Genomic DNA, 22078 nt, shown 5'->3' with positions numbered 1-22078 from the left:
TTTTTCTGCATATTAAATCAATATCCAAAAATTAATTGCATTTCTATATGCCAGAAATACACAGTGAAAACATGAAATCACTGTACTCTTGTTTGTGCCTTGGTTTCTGTAAAATGGAATAAAAGTACTAACCTTACACTGCAAGTAGAAGAATGCAGTATACATTTAAGAATGTGGGCTATGTAGTTAAATTGCTGGAGTTCAAGTTCTTATTCTACCCATAATTAACTGCTCATGTGTTTGAACTACCACCTAACAGCACAAATCCTTAACTTCCTGACCTGTGAAATGAGGATCATTATACTACTTAGCCTAGGTGTTAAGAAAATTAAATAAAAGAGCATCAGAAACTACTTAGCATGGTGCCTGGTGTAAAGTATTTATCCAATACATGCTAACTGCTATTAGGACATGAAAATCATTTAAATCTAAAGTTACAGGACTGATAGGCCTAAGATGCAGGTTGAAATAGATCTTGTTACTCTCTTTTTTAAAAAATATTTGATTTATTTATTCATGAGAGACACAGAGAGAGAGAGAGAGAGAGAGAGGCAGAGACACAGGCAGAGGGAGAAGCAGGCTCCATGCAGGGAGCCTGGTGTGGGACTTGATTCCGGTACTTTGGGATCATGTCCTGAGCCAAAGGCAGACACTCAACCACTGAGCCACCCAGGTGTCCCATAGATCTTGTTTCTTTTAAACCAAAAAGGAATCTACATAACTATGACAATAGATTAGAATGTGAATATGATAGATTGGTAAGAAAAAAACATAATGCTAGGTAAGGAGTGGGTAGAAACAAAAAGATGAATAGCCTGAATGTGAAATAATTGCTTTAACTTTTTAACGTATACCAAGCTTAATGTTTTTAAAGAGTAGATAATCAATAGGGAAAATGCTCAGTATTTATAATGTTATGTAGAAAAAGGAAAATATGAAAAATAATGTTACAGAATGCTGTCAATATTGTTAAATATATATTATAGTATACTTGCGCTTAATTCTCTGGTAAGTCATTTAAGGCAGGTGTTGAGGGCAGCCTGAGTGGCTCAGTGGTTTAGCGCCTGCCTTAGGCCCAGCGTGTGATCCTGGAGACCCAGGATCAAGTCCCACGTCGGGCTCCCTGCATGGGGCCTACCCAGCACTCCACCTCACAACCCTGAGATCATGACCTGAGCCGAAACTAAGAGTTGGATGCTGAACCGAATGAGCTACCCAGGGGCCCTTGACTTTTTAAATTTTTTTAAAGGTAGAGTTGTTATCTGTCACATGGAAAGACAGATTTTATTTTATTTTATTTTATTTTATTTTATTTTATTTTAGATTGTATTTATTCATGAGAGACACACAGAGAGAGAGGCAGAGACACAGGCAGAGGGAGAAGCAGGAGGAGGAGCAGGCTCCATGCAGGGAGCCTGACGTTGGACTCGATCCCAAGTCTCCAGGATCAGGCCCTGGGCTGAAGGCAGCACTAAACCACTGAACCACCCGGGCTGCCCTGGAAAGACAGATTTTAGAAGATTACAGGATTCCTGGTCAAGATTTGAGGATTTTCTCCCATGTTGTTCTACATTTTCTAGGTTGATTTTCCTTCACTGTGTGTCCAACTAAAGAATAAAATGTTTCATGGGCCCAAAGAGGTTCCTTGAGAGTTATCTGTTACATAATTGTTATGTTAACAAAGCCCAGATCTTTCTCAGCTCTCTTTTTCTTTGTCTATGTCCTTAGGTGCTGATATCCACAGCTTTGGTGAGCCCAGAAAGTCTGACTTTGTACTAGGACATATAGTAGATGAAATACAGAGAACTGAGAAGCCCGTGGTGGCAGCTATTCAAGGCCTGGCTTTAGGAGGGGGACTGGAGCTGGCGCTGGGCTGTCACTATAGGATTGCTCATGCAGAGGTAACAGCTCAAGCTCGATATGGGGCTTGGTGTGGGAGGCTTTTTTTTAAGTCAAAATCTAAATGCTGTGTAAGCCTCAGAGGTGAGCATTTTAAAAGACTAGTTCACTGGTTGACAACTCCTGTATTTTTAGTGATGGTTTTTCAGCTGTCACATACCAGCACAGTAGTAGTAGTTGAAATATGACCATTCTGATGGGTAAATAGCTATTAGTCTGAGCCTGTGACTGTTCCTTTGCTTTCCCTAACCCTAGTCTTTGGGTTTCCCCAAGATCCACCAACTAAAAGGGAACTCCTGGGCCAGTACAGGGCCCCCAGGACTCTGCTTCAGTGGTATGGTCACATTCGGTTCATCTGAGCTGTGTTCATGAGATAAAAGGTTTAAAGTATTTTGACTATCATTCCTGAATATGCTTACTTATTTAAATTTTTATTTCCTATCTCAAAGGTTTCAGTTTTGTGGTCCCTCATAATTATCAGTACCCAGGAAGACAATTTCCTATTTGAAAATAGCACAAAACTGTAAATCTATTTGTTTCTAATAGATTGTAAATAGATTTAATTTGTCCTTTTAGATATGTAGATGAGGTCTGTGATACCAATCTTATAATGGTAACATTTTTGCAAGTAACATATTTTTCTACTTATAAAGATAACATTGATCATTGTAATAGACTAGGAAATACAGGAAACTATAAAGATGTAAACTAAAATCACCATATACTCACAGTTCTGAAATAACCACTGTTTGCATTCTATTTTGTTCTCTTCTGGTATTTTTCCTATTTAATATTTTGTCCTTACAGCTTTTTTTTCTTTGCTATCTTTTTAAAGTTTTATTTATTTATTTTAGAGAGAGAATGAGAATGTGCACACATGTGCCAAAGTGGGGGAAAGGCAGAAGGGAGAGAACCTTTAGGCAGACTCCCCACTGAGCTCAGAGCCCTGCTCAAGGCTCGATCTCACAACCAATGAGATCATGACCTGAGCTGAAACCAAGAATTGGACACTTAACTGATTGAGCCACTCAGGCTCCCCTAATTTGCCTTCACTTTCAAAGCTAGTTTTGCCAGGTATAGAATTATTGTTTGACAGGTTTTTTTCTTTCAGTGCTTTGCCTATGTCATCCCACTGCCTTTTGGCCTCCATGGTTTCTGATGAGAAATTTGCTGTTAATCTTATTTTAAATAGTCTTTAAAAATATTGTTTTAAATGGATGTATAGTTTTGTTATATATATATATATGTTATATATATATGTTACATATATATATATTATTTAACCAAATCCTTATGGCATTTTAATTTTTATAAAGGCTTATGAATAAAGACATATATCCTAAGTGCTTGTTTTTCTGTGTCCCTCTTACCATGCCTTCTGCATACTGAGTGCAGACCTAAGTTATGAACAATAATAGGTCGATGGATGGGGATGATCAGTAGTGGAAAAAACCATGACTGACTGTTAGGAAAGCCTTGCAAGAGAGAGGCTCAAATATTTATTTTGAGCTTTGTGCAGGGGCAGTATCATAGCCAATGAAGTTTATCAAAAAATTTTTGAAGCTATTGGCATCACAATATGGGTTAATGACAGTCTGGATTAAAACATTTTCCTCCTTCCATCCTGTACCTGGAAGATGACTTACAGTTTTAGCCAATTTTTTTTTTTTAAACACAGAGAGAGAGAGTGAGCATACATGTGTGTGTGTTGGGGCGGGGGGGGGGGCGGGTGGTGGAGGAGGCAATGCAGAGCGAGAGGGAAAGAGAATCTCGAGCAGGCTTCATCCCCAGCATGAGCCCGAAGCCGGGTTCGATCTCACAACCCTGAGACCATGACCTTAATTGAAATCAAGAGCTGGACACTTAGCCAACTGAGCCACTCAGGTGCCCTGAGCTTTAGCCACTTTGAAATAGCCAGGAGAGGCATGTAATAAAGGACTCAAGATCACTCTCTTGTCTGGACTGAGGCTGCTCCCTGATTCTTCTTCTGTAGTAGCTTTACTGAGATATAATTCAAGTACCATATAATGCACTCATTCAAAGTGTATAATTGAATGGTATGTTAGCATATTCACAGAGTTCTGTGACCATTACCACAGTTGATTTCAGAATATTTATTATCTCCAAAGAAAATCTGTACCCTTTAGGAGTAACCCACCATCTCCTGTCTCCCTCAGTCCTAGGCAACTCCTTATCTACTTTCTATCTCTATTGGTTTGCCCACCCTAGACATTTCAAATAAGTGGAATCATACAATATGTTGTCTTTTATGACTGGCTTCTATCACTTAGCATAATGTTTTCAAGGTTCACCCATGTTGTAGCATGCATCAGTACTTTGTTCCTTTCTGTGGCCTAATAGCACTCCCTTGTATGGATATACCACATTTTCTTTTCCACTCATCAATTGCAGACATTTGAATTGTTTCTACTTTTTTGGCTTTTGTGAACAATGATGCTATGAAAAATTGTGTACTTTTTTTTTTTTTTTGTGGGCATGTTTTCATTTCTCTTAGATATAGATCTAGGAGTGGAATTGCTGGATCTTATGGTGACTCTGTCTTTAACCTTTGAGGAACCACCAAATTGTTTTCCAAAGTGGTTGTACCATTCTATATTTCCACTAACAAAGTATGAGGGTTTTGTCTTTTCTACATTTGTTACTGTCTGTTTTTTTATTATAGTCATCCTTTAGATGTGAAATAGTATCTTATGGTTTTGATTGGCATTTTCCTAATGGCTAATGATATTACACGTCTCTTCATGTGCTTATTGGCTATTTTGTAGCTCTTCTTTGGAGAAATGTCTATTCAGATCCTTTGCCTCTTTTTAATCAGATTGTCTTTTTACTATTAAGTTGAAAAAGTTCTTTGAGTATTCCATATATGTGATTAGCAAATATTCTCTCCTATTCTGTGGGTTATTTTTTTAATTTCTTGGCTGCCTGGCTCTTTTATGGCTCCATAAAGCTGTTTTGGGAGAATATCATTTTTGTTGGCCTAAACAGGTCATAATGGAGTCAGAGAAAAAAATGCATAAGAAGCTAGAGATGTGTTTCAACATGAAGACTTAGGGACAGCACAGCTCTGTTTATGCTGCTTACTAAAGTAGAGTGTGTATTAATTTGTCATGTAGAAACTTTTGCAGAATACTATGAAACAGTGTTTTTGAGGGTATGGGAAATCCAAGGGAATGGTTGCCTTGACTCTTCATGTCATCTCATTCTTATGATCTTCCTGCCTTCAAACTTCGATAGGCTCAAATTGGCTTCCCAGAAGTCACACTAGGAATCCTTCCTGGTGCAAGAGGAACCCAGCTTCTCCCCAGACTCATTGGAGTTCCTGCTGCACTTGACTTAATTACCTCAGGTCAGTACAAACCCTGCCAACAATTGTCTAGAACAATGTGAGTAACTGAACTAGGATGTAGAGAAATTCTAGATTGACTGTTCTCCACTCATGTAATCTTAAAGAGGATACTTTCACTTCTTTGACAATCAGTTTTCTCATCTGTCAAATGGAAAGAATATCTTACCTGAGAGCTTCTCAGACACTAATTATGAAGACCACATGTAAGTGCCTTCTAAATGAAAGTGTATTTAAAGCATCAATTATATGTAAGGTATTACTATAGTTCCAGTGTCCATGCATAAACATGGGTATCACATAGGGCACATTATATTCGGACTCAATTTAGAAATTGTAATATAAACAAGAATTAAAACCAGAATTTTCATAGAAACTTTTCAAGTTTTAGTGTGGAAATAACTTAATTTTTCATTTCACAAATATTAAGATTTTAGCTACAAATAGAAGTTGTTCTCTTTCACTAGAGAATGTGAACAATGCAACACCAGAAAACATTTAGAGACCCTGGATTTACCAAATCCCATAAGACTGATACAGAGATTTCCAGCTGCAGTAAGGTTGGAAGAAAGAGTCATGTTTGTTTATTTTTTTTTTAAGAGTCATGTTTTAATTGACAATATTTCTTCTTTCTTTATTTCTATGGGTCAGGAATTTGGGACCTCCTTAGTTGGATTCTAGCTCAGGGTTTGTCATAAAGTTGTAGTCAAGACATTGACTGGAGCTGTAGTCATCTGAAAACTTGAATGGGGCTGAAGGATCTGTTTCCAAGTTGGCTCCCTCACATGGATGGCTAGTTGGTGCTGACTGTTGGCAGGAGGCTTCATTTCTTCTCCACATGGACCTCCCACTAGAGCTGCCTGAGTGTCTTCACAACATGAAGGCTGGCTTCCTCTGGAGCCAGTGATCCAGAGAGAGCAAGAGGAAAGCTGTGATGTCTTTTATGATCTAGCTTTGGAGTCATGTGCCATCTTTTCTGATTGATCATGTATGTACATAATATATACATATAATATACATGTATACATATATACATGATATAATGTAACATACATGTATACATAATGTATATATGGTATTTGTTATAGAGGTCTTCCCTATTCAACAGGGGAGGGGACCTGAACACCAAGAGGTGAAACTCACTGGGAGTCACTTTAGGGGCTAGCCACCACAACAGTATACTCACACATATGCCTACCTATTATGTAAGTCATATATATAGTAGGTTAGATGGAGATAAGTGCTAAGAGGAAACATAAAACAGAGAGCAGGAATATAAAATGTTAGGGATAGAGGGGTAATATTTTAATATAAAATGTTAGGGATCAAGGGGTTAAAGAGGCTTTCCTACAAAATGACATCTGGGTTAAGACCTGAAAGAGGGGGCAGCCCCAGTGGCGCAGCAGTTTAGCGCCGCCTGCGGCCCGGGGCATGATCCTGGAGACCCGGGATCGAGTCCCACGTTGGGCTCCTTGCATGGAGCCCGCTTCTCCCTCTGCCTGTGTCTCTGCCTCTCTCTCTCTCTCTCTCTCTCTCTGTGTCTTTATGAATAAATAAATTTAAAAATCTTAAAAAAAAAGACCTGAAAGAGGTGAGGAGACTTATTATACCAATACCCGAAGGAAGATACTCCACATGGAGAAACTAGCAAAGGCAAAGCCTGGAAGCAGCGGTATGCTTAGAAGTGTCAAAGAAAGGCAAGAAGGTCAATATAGCTGGAGTGAAGTAAGGGAAAGAGAAGTAAACGATGAAGTCACATCATGTAGGGCTTTGAAGATTATAGAAAGAACTTTGACTTTTCTTATGAATGAAGTAGAAAGGCATTGGAGTGTTTTGAGCAGGGGAGTCACAGGCTCTCATTTATGTTTTTTAAAAGATCACTCTGGCTGTTGAAAATATATTAATTGGAGGTAAAGGCAGACATAGGAAGGCTGATTAGAAGCCTGCTATAATTGTCCAAGGGAGAGATGATGAGAGCTGGGACCTGAGTGGTAACAATGTAAATGGTGAGACATGGTCAAATTCTGCATATGTTCTGAAGGGAGAACCAGCAGGATTTTGTGATTAATCAAAAGTAAGATGTGCGAGAAAGAGGAAGTGAGTGATTCTGGTGGCCTGAGCAGCTGGAAGGATGGCGCCATTATTGAGATGAGGGTTGCTTCGGCAGAGCACATTGTAGGGAGGAATCCCCAAGAGCTCACTGTGGGACACGTTGAAAGTTTGAGAAGCCTATTAGACATCCAAGTGGAGATGTCAAGTAGACATTTGGATAAACTGGCCTGGTTAGGAGAGACAGGCCTTCTGATATCCTCTCAGCCTTCATTTTCTCATAAGTAAAAATATCACATGGTTGCTTTAAGAAATAATGAAGTCACATGATTTGCTTCTGGTCTAGTACCTGCCACACAGGAGACATTTAATAAATGGTAACCATGGTAGGCAGAATAATGCCCCACCACCACCAAAGATGTCGATGTCCTAATCCCCAGAATCTCTGAATATATCACCTCACATTTAAAAGGGACCTTGTAGATGTGATTAAATTAAGAATCTTAAGATGGGAGATTATTCTGGATTTTTTAGGTGGGCCTGATTCATCACAGGTGTCCCTAGAAGAGGGAGGCAGGAGGTCAGAGAGGAGAGAAGATGGTACCCAGCTGGCTCTAAAGATAGAGAAAATGGCCACAAGCCAAGTAATACAGGCAGCCTCTAGAGTCAGGAAAAGACCATGAAATAGATTCTCCCTTAGAGCCCCCAGACAGTTTTGCTGACCTATTTTAGACTTCTGATATCCTAAGCTAAGATATAAATGTATGTTGTTTTAAGCTGCTACATTTGTGGGAGTTTGTAAAGGAAACTAATACAGTACCTACTAATAATGATGCTAATAAGACTGTTGCTGTTTGGTTTGGAAAAATTTTTTTTCTAACAGAGTATGCTAAAAAAATTGTTATTGAAAGTTGTAGATCCCCTACTGATGTTAATGTTGAAAAAAACACCAGCTTTGTAGACACTGTGCCCATAGGAAGCTAATAAGTAAACAGATTTAGATTAAATTAATAAGTAAAGAGCTAACCTTTTCTGATCTTCTGGAAACCATTAGAGAGCTAATTCTGGAAAGTGGAGCACCATTGCTTTTCCACACTTCCTTTAAAATGGTACCTGGAAATAGCTGAATCTTTAGCAGTAACCACAAAAGATATGCTTGAGCACATTGCAATTCATTTCCTAATGTTCTCCATCCAATCAAATGACAAGAACTACAGTGCCCTTGCTCTTGCTTCTGCTTTTTTTTTTTTTTTAAGGGCTTGTCCTCATTCACTGTACGGCATAGAAAGTGTCTGCTCTATTCTTATCAATCTTTGCTTTAGCCCATGAATTTCTTTATGGTCACTCTTAGGACAGGGATACTCAGGCTCTAGACTTTGAGGAGATACCTATTACCACCTAGAATAGTCAGGGAGAAGTTGTGACTAGCATCTTTATCATACCTGCCTTTCAGGTGGGTTAAGTCCAGGTGAGTTTTCTCTATATTTGAACAAGATGTTGAGGGCACATTTTAATAACCAGGGCTCCCAAGCAGCAATAACACCTATCAGCAAATATAATTCGGTAACCAAAACCAACAAACAAAAAACTTCACATTAAACCCAAAATCTATGAAAATATTCTGTGACATTAGAGGAGTGTAACATTAATGTGAAACAGATAAATAAAATGAAAATTTTAGAAAATAAGCTAAATTATAAAAGAAAATATTTTGTTAAATAAGAACACCCTGTGTCTAAAATAAAAACATTAGCCCAAATAACTTCTTTTTGAAGCAATAAAAAGAAGACACGGTCGAATGGACAACTCAATGAGCAACATGGAGGATAAATAGAGACACATTTTTGAAATTCAGGAGAATTTAACAAAAAGATTCAGAAGGTATGTCATCAAGATCTCTGCTTTGTATTACAAGAGCTCCTAAAGCATGAAGCAAAAAGGTGAAAAGTGGTTACCAGGGGGAAAAACAGAAGAAACTCTTCAGATTATGAAATGGAACCAGAGATTACATTTCAGCAAGCTCACCATTTTCTTGGAAAAACTGATGAAACATCAATTGCCTGCTGCATTTTGGTAAAATTTTTAAACTTCCAGGAAATGGATCCTGCAAGCTGCCAAAAGACAAAAGCAAAATAAAAGATTACTTACAAAATAACTAAAATCACTCCAGCTACAAATAAATGCTAAATATATGGAACATTCATATATGATCCTAGTACCCAGGGCTCCGAGGCAAGGATAGTGTATATCAGATCAGATGATACACAATCCTAGAATGCAAATGTTGTGTACATTTATCATACATTAATATCCTTACATTATTATCATTTTAAAGACTGTATAGAATCCTAGAATGTAGGATCCCATTCTAAGATTCTGTAGTCTTTAAAATGATAAGCCTATCCTAAGAGTCTATACAATCTTTAAAATGGCAATCTAAATTAGAAGTTCTTAAAATGTGGTCCAGGGACTCCTAGGTATGCCCAAGACCACTGGGGGCAGTTCATGAAGTCAGAGGTACTTTCGTAACAGTAGGACGTTACTTGCCTTTTCTATTCTCATTCTCTCACACATGTATAGTAGAACTTTCCAGAGTTGTTGTATGCCATGTGATGTCAGAACAGATTGAATGCAGAAGCAGATATGAGAACCCAGCTGTCATCTATTAAGCCAGACATGAAAGAAATTTGCAAAAATGTAAAACAATGTCACTTCTCACTAACTTTTAAATTTTTGAAAATATATGTTATTTTGCATAAAAATGTATGTTAACATTAACATTTAGTCTTGTTTTTTAAAAGTGATTTTTCAAAAAGATTTTATTTATTCATGAGAGACACACAGAGGCAGAGATCTAGACCGAGAGAGAAGCAGTGTCCCCACAGAGTGCCTGATGCAAGACTAGATCTCAGGATCCTGGGATCACGACCTGAGCCAAAGGCAGATGCTCAGCCACTGAGCCACCCAGAAGCCCCTTTAAAAGTGATTTAATAAAGAAACATTCTTAAAGTTCTCACTTAATTTATAATACAATAAATGTTGATAGAAATAATCCACATAAAGTTTTTTGGAGTCTTCCATTACCTTTAGGAGTGCAAAGGGGTCCAAAGATTAAAAAGTTTCAGAACTTCAGAAGTTGAAGTTTTTTTTTTTTTTGACACAGAAACCACTATACAAAACTGTGTATACATTATCTAAATTAGAAAATAATATGACTCTGTGCATAAAAAAATACTTCTTTTTTTCTTTCTTTCTTTTTTTTTATAAAGATTTTATTTATTTATTCATTAGAGACGCAGAGAAGGAGAGAGAGAGAGAGGCAGAGACACAGGCAGAGGGAGAAGCAGGCTCCATATAGGGAGCCTGATGTGGGACTCGATCCTGGGACTCCAGGATCATGCCCTGGGCCGAAGGCAGGCACTAAATCGCTGAGCTACCCAGGAATCCCCCCACCTTTTTTTTTTAAATGCTAGGGGGATATTATAAATATTACAGAGTATGAAAGGATATCTAGAAAAGTGGAAAGCATTACATTTCTTGTCTTCAGTAAATTAAATTAGAAATTGTTTCAGGTTACAATGGGATGATAAGTATACTTTTAAGAATGTATAGTATGCTAAGTATGTAATGTAAAATTCATGAGGATGATTACAATTCAATATACTACAGAATTCAAAGCACATAAGACAGGTCATTTTGCAAAAGAGAAAATACAAAGGAAGCAAAGCAGATAAAATATAGGGGAAATTATAATAGCATGAAATGAGTCTGTAAAGTCTAGTTTATAAAAATTGAAGCATGTGGGGGAATATTGAGGAATTTTGTGTCTGTTTTCATCACTAAGTCTGAAAGGCAAGCATATCTTGGGTGAAATCAGAAAGAAATCTGGCTTCTTTGACAAAAAGAAATGAACAAAGGTTACCTTTTTCCAAAGAAGAGCTGCTGCTTATAGAAATATCACTATTTTTAACCTGATGAAGAGAAAGCACAAACAGTAAGAATATGATGGATTTTGATTTGCATAGAAAAGGTCACAGTGAATTAGAAGAAAACTAACATTAGAATCATACGCCTATCTTTTAAGTTGTCTGTACAATTTTAGGGGGACTTTAAAATGACATCTGGAAAGGATTCTATGTAGAAAAAGATTTTCTAAAGGTTGGAAAAGAAGTAGTGAAGAACACTGGGAGAAAATCGAGATTACCCACTTTGAAGAAGAGATGTCTCAGTTTCAGTTACCAGGGTCTCCTTATAGTGGCTCTAGGTAGGGTTCTTATTAAAGTCCACTGGGCAGTGGTTGTTGTCTACACTGAGGGCAACAAGAGAAAAAAGCAAGTTTAAATCTGAGCCTGAAGATTTGGGTTGTATATACAGAGATGTGTCTTTAGGCCCTTGAAACAGAAACAGAGTACCTGGAATCTCATGGACTCTGTAAGAATAGCATGTCCACTTGTTGAAATCCAGGCTAGAAGCAATCATTACAGCTGAAGGAACTTTGAGTACATCCTCTGGGTAGCTCATGTTACCTACTCAGTTTCCCCCAAAGATCCTTTTCTTACTCGGGTTTCCATTTTCCATTTTGTCTGCATTCGGTGCCCTTGACCTAAGCAGGCTGATTCATTCACTCCTTACCCAAGTGATTTTCTTTTAAGATTTTATTTATTTACTCATGAGAGACACAGAGAGAGGGGCAGAGACATAGGCAGAGGGAGAAGCAGGCTCTCTGCAAGGAGCCCAATGCAGGACTTGATCCTGGACCCTGGGATCAAGCCCTGAGCTGAAGGCAGATGCTCAACGACTGAGCCACCCAGGCATCCCCCCAAGTGATCTGATACACAGGCAACTTGACCTCTGCAGCCACTCATCCATTTCTCACTGCCCTCCTCACCCCAGGAGGAAGTCTGGGAGCCTGTTTTCAAAGACACTTCTTGAAAACTGCCCAAATAATGTTGTTGCAGAGTGGCCCCTGCCGGAAATCATTGAACTGTCTTTCTGATCAAGAAAACCCATTTTTAACTCTCTGAACCATTGCTAAGAACCAAGAGTGGAGGGGTTTGTCTCTAAGATGGCATCCACTAACACTGTACGAACAGCAAGGACTGTGGGAATATTGCCACCAAGACTGATTTGATGACCACTTTCCGCAAGGCACGATGGTACTGGCAAGAAAGCAAGGAAGGTTTACTGTCTCCTTTCTTCTATACTCATATACCTTATCCCACTACTTCAGAATATTCAGATGAAATTACATATTTACACCCGGTGAAGAACCCAGGAGTGATGCTCATCAAACTTCTTAACACCCTAAATCTGCTATTCTATACTAGAGGCCGCCTATGCCGCCACTGGACACTAGATGCTCCTGATACCACCACCATCAGACACTAGATGTTGCTAGCTGCTGCTTAGTGTCCTCACTCCAGACTAAAAACCCTCTATAGACCATTTCTTTTGCCAAACGTGGGGTCATGGACCACACCCCTACTACGTGGATCTGAAGGAACAATTGTCTGATCACTTCTGCTTCCCTCTGATCTACTGTCATAAAAGACAGGTCTCCAAAACTCACACAATAGCCACTCCACAAACTAAGGGAGGGGTTGAGATGCTGGGCAGGCCAAAAATGACAGAAGTCCACCCCATTTATCCTGTGTAATTCTGATTATAACTTAAATAATGTCAACCTCATCCATGGTTTCCCCTTGTTTCCCCCCCCCCCCCACTATATTCATTCATGTTTCCGGACTGTCTTATTTTTTTATTTTTTGTAATCAGTATAGATATGTATGTCGGTGTGTATTGGTGTAAGAAGCTACTACTGCTCTCATGTTACTATCTCTATTATTATTCTCAAAAATCAATCACCTCTTTTCTAGAGACGTATAGTTTGCAAAGTGCTTCTACAGAGATTTACAGAATGTAAAGAAAATGTGTTATTCTCTTGCTTGATACTCAGATTTACCAAGGTAAGCATAATTACTCCCATCTACCTAGGAGGAAGGGTGATTCCCATACAGTTCTTCACCATCGCAAAGATAGTAGTAGATCGTAGAGCTGAAGCTTGAACTAAGATTTTTGGTTACCTCTGCAGTGACCCCTCTACTACAATAGTCAGCAAGTTGCTTATTTATTTCATTTAATAGTAGATGTATCCAGGACAGATAACCTTCCCTACTAGAGAGAGTAATGCCTTTGCTTTAACCTCACATTGTTCTTCGATTTGTTTTGTTTTGTTTTGTTTTGTTTTAGGAAGACATGTTTTGGCAGATGAAGCACTCAAGCTGGGTATCCTAGATGAAATTGTGAACTCAGACCCGGTTGAAGAAGCAATCAAATTAGCCCAGAGAATCTCTGGTAAGAAGATAATAATGAAAATAGCACAAGATTAGAAGCAAGCTAAAATTTCATTTTAATAAGGAATTCCTTAAATATCTTATGGTACATCCACATGATAGAATATGACAGAGCTTTAAAGTGAATGAGAAACTCTACATATTGTTATGTTATGAACACCACAACATATTGTATTATTAGATAAGAAAGCATCATTGTATATAGTGGTTCACCAAAAAGAAAAGGGGAATGGGACTGAACGTCTATTTGTGGAGAATGTATTTACGGAACTGTTCATCTACGTATAAAATATTTCTGTAAAGATTCACAAGAAATGGTTAATGGTTGCTTCTGGGAATGGGGTTGGTCAGCCAGGGAAAGCTGTTGGAAGAAGACTTCATTGCTTACCCCTTCCTACCTCCTGATTTTGTATTGAAATAATGTATCTTCTGTAAGAAATATAAAATTAAAATGAAAACAAGCAAACATTTCAGAAAATAGAAACAAGTCTCAAGGTACCTGAGTGGCTCAGTTGGTTGAGCATCCTCTTGGTTTCTGCTCAGGTCATGATCTCAGGGTCTTGAGATCGGGCTGCATGGTTCAGCGGGGAGTCTGCTTGAAGATTTTCTCCCTCTGCCCCTCATCCCACTCTCTCTCTCAAAGTAATAAATAAATCTTTAAAAGAAAGAAAGAAAGAACAAACGATCAAAAGAAGAAAGAAAGAAAAGAAAGACAGATGCTTCTCTAATTTGCTACAATGAAACCATAGTTATGTTTCAGTGACTATATTTTCTTTCTCTCGCTGGTTTCTCACTGTATGGATGCATGGCATTCCTTTAAGAGTTCTTGGTAGTGGCAATCCTAGAATTTTTCTTTTTTCAACTATTCCTTTTCAGTTTATGGAGATTGGGAGCAAGATGGAGAGGGTTAAAGAGTGCCATAAAAAATAATTGGGAACAGTGTTGGGTCACAGGTAAAGCAGCATGTTCATCTTTCTACTTGGTGGTAGGCAATGGCTCAGTGTCATTCAAAAGCATTCTTTTGAAAAAGTCATTCTTTTGTCGACCCTGGCAGGGACCAAACACTTCCCTGAAATAATCTTTCTTTTTGTGGCTCTACCCAATTGTGGTTTTAATGCAACAGTAAAAGCTTGAACTGGAGAGGCCAGGGACCGTGGAGAGAAAATCCTGGTGACTCATAAAGAGAATCAGCAAGTCTTACCCAAAAGGGAATGAGTTTCCTGGTGTCTTTCTCTGCCTTTCCTACAAACTCCACCAACTTTCCATCACTGATTTCATTGTGCCTCCCAGGACAGCTTATTGTCTTATTAGAAGTCATTTGGTTGGCTGACAGCAGAGGCTATTTGCATATGGAGATCTGTACCTGATTTTTTGGTTTGGGGCTTGTGATAAAGCTTTAGTTTGTAAAGAATTAGATTTCAACAGGAAGTTCTTTTCCTTAACTGATTTCCTTAGATTCAGATTCGAGAGTTAACTAACTAAAAGAGATAGATGAGGATGATAGTCTAGTAAATTCTAAAATGGTCTATTTTAATTTTTAAAACTTATTTGACTTTAAAAATAATTTTTATATAAACCTAAACATTAAATTATTTTTTTATTTATGAAATTTATAAAATGGTCTACTCAGTCTCACCAACATTGCACAGTTTGTCCAGATGGTGGCATCCAAATACTGAGGAGGAATCATCTACTTTTTTTCTTTTTTTTTCTCTTTTTTTTTTTAAGGAATGATCTGCTTTATAATTTGGTAATTCACCTGTTAACAGTAGAGAAATGGTTTTGGTTTTGGACAATTATGTATAACTATTTAAAATTATAATTATGAGGACTATACAGAAATATGTAAAATTGTGTATAAAAATGTCTAAAATAAAAATATACATATATTCTATAATTATAGCTAGAGTATGAATACAGCCAAAAATTTAAAGGAAATATGCAAGAATGAAAATAAGTTAGTTTTTCTCAAGAAATTTCATAAGTAATCTTTGCTTCTGTTTTTATTTCTTCCAGCTTTATTGGGGTATAGTTTACACACAATAAAATCCACCCATTTCAAGCATAGAGTTTGAAGAATTTTTGTAATTCTTTATAGTTTTGTAACTACTGTCACAATCTAATATGTAGTTCTATTACTCTGATTTAAAAAAAAAAAGGTATTTTCATACCTCTTTCTAGTAGACTCTCTTCCCTTACCCTAAGCCACAGATAATCACTGACCTACTTTCTATTTCTATAGTTTTGTTTTTTTAGAATTTCATATAGTTGGAATCACAATATAGCAGGTAACATTTGTGTCTGACTCCTTTCACTTAGCATAATGTCTTTGAAACTTGTCCATGCCGGTTCATCTAATAGTATCTCATTCTTTTTTATTACCTAATAGTATTCCAAAGTATGGATATACCACAGTTTGCTTATCCATATATCAGTTGATGGACATTTAGGTTGTTTTCACTTTGGGCCTGCATGAGTCTTTGTAGATATGTTTCCCTTTCTCTTGGGTAAATACCTAAGAATAGTATTGCTGAGTTGTATACTAAGTATTTACTTAATTCTTACATGCTTTTTAAACTTGATGGTTAATGAAAACTCATCAGTGAATTGGAAGACACTATTTTATCAAGCAAATTGGAAAAGAAAAATAATAGGGTGAGACATTTTAGACAAGCTCTTTTTTTTTTTAAGATTATTTATTTATTTATTCATGAGAGACAGAGAGAGAGGCAGAGACACAGGTAGAGGGAGAAGCAGGCTCCATGTAGGGAGCCCGATGTGGGACTCGATCCCAAGTCTCCAGGATCACACCTTGGGCCATAGGTGGCACTAAACCACTGAGCCACCTGGGCTGTCTAAGATGAGCTCTTATTATACTGCTTGTAGTAGATCTCACAGGCAACTGGGTAATTATGTATTGAGACTTGCTCGTATCTTTTGACTTAGTATTTCTATTCTTAGGAATTTATCATGAAGAAGTAATCACAGAAGTATACAAGGATCTGTGTAATGGTGATACCCACTGAAGCTTTCTCATTGTAGAATATTGGAAACAACTCAGAAATCTAATTTTAGGGGGATTAGTTAAATAAAAGATGATAGACTGAAATGAAGCAGCCCCATTCAACCACTAAAACTTCCATTTTTTAAAGAAAGTTGAAGAACTTGGGAGAATGTTTACATGTCATACTGTAGATAACAGCCAGATAGGAAATTGCACAAATGTGTGTGTATGTCTTCATATGTATATTTTCATAAGGAAATAAACTAACAAATTTTTGTCAATGGTTGTATTGGGTGGTAGGTAATGAAGACTTGGTTTTTTTAAAAAATGTTTACTTTGGGGCACCTGGGTGGCTCAGTTGGTTAAGCATTGGACTCTTGATTTCGGCTCAGGTCATGATCTCAGGGTCGGGTTGTGTGATCGAGAGTGTGAGAGTGTGGAATCCTAGTCAGGCTCATCAGAGAATCTGCCTATTTCTCTCTTTCCCTCTCTATCTGCTCTTCCCCTTGCATGCTCTCTCTTAAATAAATAAATCTTTTAAAAAATATTTATCTTTTCCTAATATCTGAGTCATTAAATTTACCCAAAGGAAAAAGGGATGTCTGGCCAGTGTGGAAAAGGTACATACAATCTATAGAGAACTGGGCTCAGGACAGGAGGTCAGGAGACCTGGATTATAGTCTTGACCTTCTATAGACCATAGCAAATCCGCTTTATTTTTTTTAAGATTTTATTTATTTGAAAGAGAGAGAGAGAGAGAATGAGTGAGCACAAGCAGCAGGGGAAGGGGCAGAGGAAGATGGATGGACAAACAGACCCCTGGCTGAGCAGGGTGTCATGGGGCTCAAAACCCAGGACTCTGAGACCATGACCCGAGCCAAAGGCAGATGCTCAACCAACTGAGCCACCCAGGTGTCCCATCAAATCAGCTTTTTTGGCTTTATCAATAAAGGAAAAGATCCATTGAAATTAGTTGGTTTCAACCCCTGTTCTGAGACCCCACAGACTCCAGTGGTTGGGTTCCAGTTTTTTTGTTCTTGCTACAACCTGGACAACTCCACTGTTTCTTTTGGGAATTAAGGTTTAGAATCCCCATGGGAAACTCTGAGAATTTTACTGTTTGGATTTTGTTTTTTTGTAAGAGAGAGAGAGAAAAAAAACAAAACACATGAACCAGGGGGGCAGGAGGCAGAGACAGAGGGAGAGAGAGAATCTCAAGCAAACTCTACTCCCAGCACAGAGCCTGATGAGGGGTTCCATCTTAACAAACCTAAGATCATGACCTGAGCCAAAATCAAGAGTTGGCTGCTTAACCAACTGAGCCTCCCAGGTGCCTCTATACCTCAATTATTAAAAATACACATAAAATTATGAGTTCTCCTTTCCCATTTGTAAAAATATTCCACTAATGAAGCCTATTTCCACCCCATTCCTACATCCTACCCTCCCTCCCTCACCCTCAACCCCCAACCAACTTCCTCAAGTAAAATGTTGACAAGGATTATATATATATCTAAGGACAGTAGTCATATATAAATATATATTATGTATATATATGTATATATATAAAATAAGGAGAAGACTAAGGAATTTATTTAGTTTCCATATCTAATAGGAAAGGAGAGAAGGAAGGGAATTTCCAATGGTCAATGGTCAATATTGCAATCAGCATTTGGAATCAGTTATGGGTGGAGGGGGATTGATTATAGAAGGTTAATATGTATCTAAAAATATGAGTTAGGGGGTGCCTGGGTGGTTCAGTTGGTTGCACATATGACTGTTGATCTCAGCTTAAGTTTTGATTTTAGGATCGTGAGATCAAGCCCTGCATAAAATATAGATATATATGATTTGGGAAGTAGCTACAAATTTCTCTACAATTGAACATGCATCCTTTAACATGCATCCCAGAGAGTTAATTAGCATCATGTATCTTAATGCTTTTGTATGAAGCTTCTCAGACTACTGCAGTGCAATGGATTTAGCAGAGCAATTCAGAATTACTTGGCTAAACAGAAGAAGAGAGGGGCCCATAAAATGCTATTTATTTGCACTCTCATTTGGCCAGCAGCCTGCTTATTCCCAAGCTGCGTAAGAACTCCCCATTCCCATGTGCATGTTTCTGGCATGAAGCTGAAAGTGTGTGCTGTTATTCAAAGGTGGGCACAGGGGACATCCAACTGGGGGCCTCAACTCAGGAAACTAAGTCTTTGTTCCTGTAATGAACCCTGGTTCTTTACAGTTACGGTGCTGTGTTGGCCATTTTTAGTGATTCCAGTTCTGCCTGTAGACTTTGGTCTATTTGTTCATTTTGACTTTGTGACTTTAAACAAATCTTAATGGTTTCATCGTCTTTCTCCCCATTTTATCTTTTGCTTTTTGTAATTTATTTTTGTTCTCTGTGAACATTTATATACATGTTTCACAAGAACAGAGTGACCCTGCTTCACATAGAAGGCCTAAGCATATGTCTAAATTGAGCTTCCTTTTTTTGTGATACCCAAGTTCTGTGGGTGACCTCCTGCAAGACTGGAAAAGTATAGTTGTCCTGTCTGTCCTTTGCAGAGCTTCTGAGACAAACACAGCTTACTTACTATTTATCAAAATTGGAGAAGAGACAGTCTTTTATGTCTTAGGTAACCATTTCTGTAAATTGCATGTTGTGACTCTCTTTAAACTAGGCAGAGAAAAATGTCTTCCTGTCAGTTTACCAGAAAGAAAAGGGGGGAAATAATCACCTGCTTTTCTTCCTTTAGGAGGGTGATTCACTTTTTTTTTTTTAATCAAAACTTGAATATCCATCTGCCTTGCAATATCTCAAAGAATTAAGAAAAAAATGTGAAGGGGTCAAGGAAAGAATTAAATTATAAGCATATTTGAATCTCTAATTAGTTCCTCTTCTCATTTTCCTGGGCAGCGAATGCTAGCACTGACCTGACCATACCTGCCTCTCTTATTGTGTAGGTACAGCTAAGTGAATTTAAAACTACCAAGATGTTAAAACAATCAAGTGTATGAGAAACACATTTTGAAAACACCATACCCGTAGACCCAAAGGGGAAATTCTGAATATGTTTTGTTCTAATAGAACAAATTTGTAAGATAACAGCATCCCTTATAGCTACAGCAGGAAAGAGACAGGAAATTGATAGGAAGCATCTGTATTTGTGCCCAGACCCAAAACTCCAGTGGATGTGCTCAGCTTGGCCCTAGACTAGTCTGGACAGGTGCCATGAGTAGTTCCCAGAATGCCCACCTGCAGTCTGAGAGGTCCTGAGTATCCCCAGGATAACAGCATTATGCTGATCAGCAATAATTACTGCAGTAATTACTGCACATCATTAAGCAGGCTGTTCTTTTTTCTTCTCTCTTTTCTTTATTTCTTTCCTTCTCAGTTTCTGGCGCAGGGCAGAGTTTGCCAGGAGCTACAGCTGTCCTTGATACAATGGCTGACCTAATGCTCTGCTCTTGGATATTCCAGAGGCTACACCTCAAAATCAAGTGTTAAATTTTTAAAAATACTCATGCATAGCCCCCACCCTTAAGTATTCTTAACTGAATCTACAGCGGGGCATGGGCATCTGAACTTTTTAAATTCCATAGATAACCCTTACGTGTACTATTGGTGTTGAGAATCGGTGCTAATCAGATGGGAATTCTGGTAGTGTCACAAGGACAGTGTAGTGTCCCTGGCACAGATTACTCTAGCTGCCTGTTTGTGCCGCAGTACTGGTGGCTCAGTCCCCTTTCCTCATCCACTTTGTCTTCCACATACTTGTCCTCTCCTCCTCCTCCTCTCCCCAATGACCACTCTTGTCTTCCTTTTGGGCCACCAGGAAATTAAATCAGCTGTAGGCCCTGGAAAGGTCTCTATCCTTCTCTCCTGAACTTGCCTTCCTATAAATTGAGGATCTCAAGCTAACACATTGGATAATTGAGCAAGTAATTGGAAACCTGTTGGATAGAGTTCATGTCTTTCCAACAAAAGCAGGGCAAACGGGGACTACGTGCTAACCACTATCTCCCCTCCTTTCCTGTTCTTAAAATCATATAGGAAAGCATTAATTTAAAAATCCATTATTTTCTCTTCTACCTAGTAATCAGGCATTAAGGAAGTATTGTTGCCTCCTAGGTTAAGAAAAAGTTTGAGATTATGCAATGCCTCGAAGATAAATTCACATGTGTACACAATTAAATCCAAACCTTACTCTCCCTTGCACACATAGTAACACACCGGTGCCAGACAGGTTCACGTTCATATGCCTTTTTTTTTTTTAATTTAAAGATTTATTTTTTTATTTATTTATGATATACATAGAAAGAGAGAGGCAGAGACACAGGCAGAGGGAGAAGCAGGTTTCATGCCGGGAGCCCGACGCGGGACTCGATCCTGGGACTCCAGGACCGCGCCCTTGGCCAAAGGCAGGCGCGAAACCGCTGCGCCACCCAAGGATCCCCTATATGCCTTTTTATATTGAAACTGCTTTATAACCCCTGGAAGTTTTCTGTCCAATTAACTGAAGTGTACATTTTTGATATAATGGTGTATTCTTGAAGAGATGGTAGTACTTAAAAAAAAAAAAGCATTTCTGGCATTGTGTTTTAGACAACAGTTTGGGTAATATAATTTGTTACACAGTTGAGTTTTTTTTAAGATCTGATAATGCATTTATTATAATGTAATTGACAAGAGAGTTTGGTTATTTCTGTGACACACATTTTAAAATTGTGACTGAGAACATTATACCAGGACATAACAGATTTTTAGGAATTTTATATAAATCTATTCTGAAGAAAGTTTAACATCACATCTTATTTGATAATACTTCTATACATTATTCTTTTATGAAAACTTTAGAATCATTCTGTTGAAAAAAAAAAGAATCAAGGGATCCCTGGGTGGCGCAGCGGTTTAGCGCCTGCCTTTGGCCCAGGGCGCGATCCTGGAGACCTGGGATTGAATCCCATGTTGGGCTCCCGGTGCATGGAGCCTGCTTCTCCCTCTGCCTATGTCTCTGCCTCTCTCTTTCTCTCTGTGTGACTATCATAAATAAATAAATAAATAAAAATAAAAAAAAAGAATCATTCCATTGAGTTATTTTTACTTTTATTATATATCCTTTTTATATAGGCTCCATAACCAATGTGGGGCTCAAACTTACAACCCTGAGATCAAGAGTCACATGTTCTACCAACTGGGCCAGCCAGGCACCCCTGTTGAGTTATTTTTTAAAAAAATATAGAACAACCAAGTTTCTTTAAAAAAAAAAAAAAAAAGATTTTATTTATCTATTCATGAGAAACAGAGAGGCAGAGACATGGGTAGGAAGAAAATCGGGCTCCCTCTGGGGAGTATGATGCAGAACTCGATCCTGGGACTCTGGGATCACACCCTGAGCTGAAGGCAGA

At 38.2% G+C, this 22078-nt stretch overlaps 1 protein-coding gene across 1 annotated transcript in view; it reads left to right on the top strand.

Moving 5' to 3' along the window:
- The window catches only part of EHHADH (enoyl-CoA hydratase and 3-hydroxyacyl CoA dehydrogenase), a 48488-nt gene that overhangs the window by 9611 nt on the left and 16799 nt on the right, over positions 1-22078 (top strand). Inside the window, exons 3-5 of the mRNA XM_025451178.3 lie at positions 1729-1901; positions 5155-5266; positions 13562-13666. Coding sequence (XP_025306963.1) covers positions 1729-1901; positions 5155-5266; positions 13562-13666 — 390 coding nt within the window. The remainder of the gene's footprint in view (positions 1-1728; positions 1902-5154; positions 5267-13561; positions 13667-22078) is intronic.

The sequence above is a fragment of the Canis lupus genome, chromosome 34, assembly GCF_003254725.2.
Source record: "Canis lupus dingo isolate Sandy chromosome 34, ASM325472v2, whole genome shotgun sequence".
Lineage (NCBI taxonomy): Eukaryota > Metazoa > Chordata > Mammalia > Carnivora > Canidae > Canis > Canis lupus.
The sequence above is the reverse complement of the archived record's forward strand: the minus strand, read 5'-3'. Positions and strand labels throughout refer to the sequence as shown.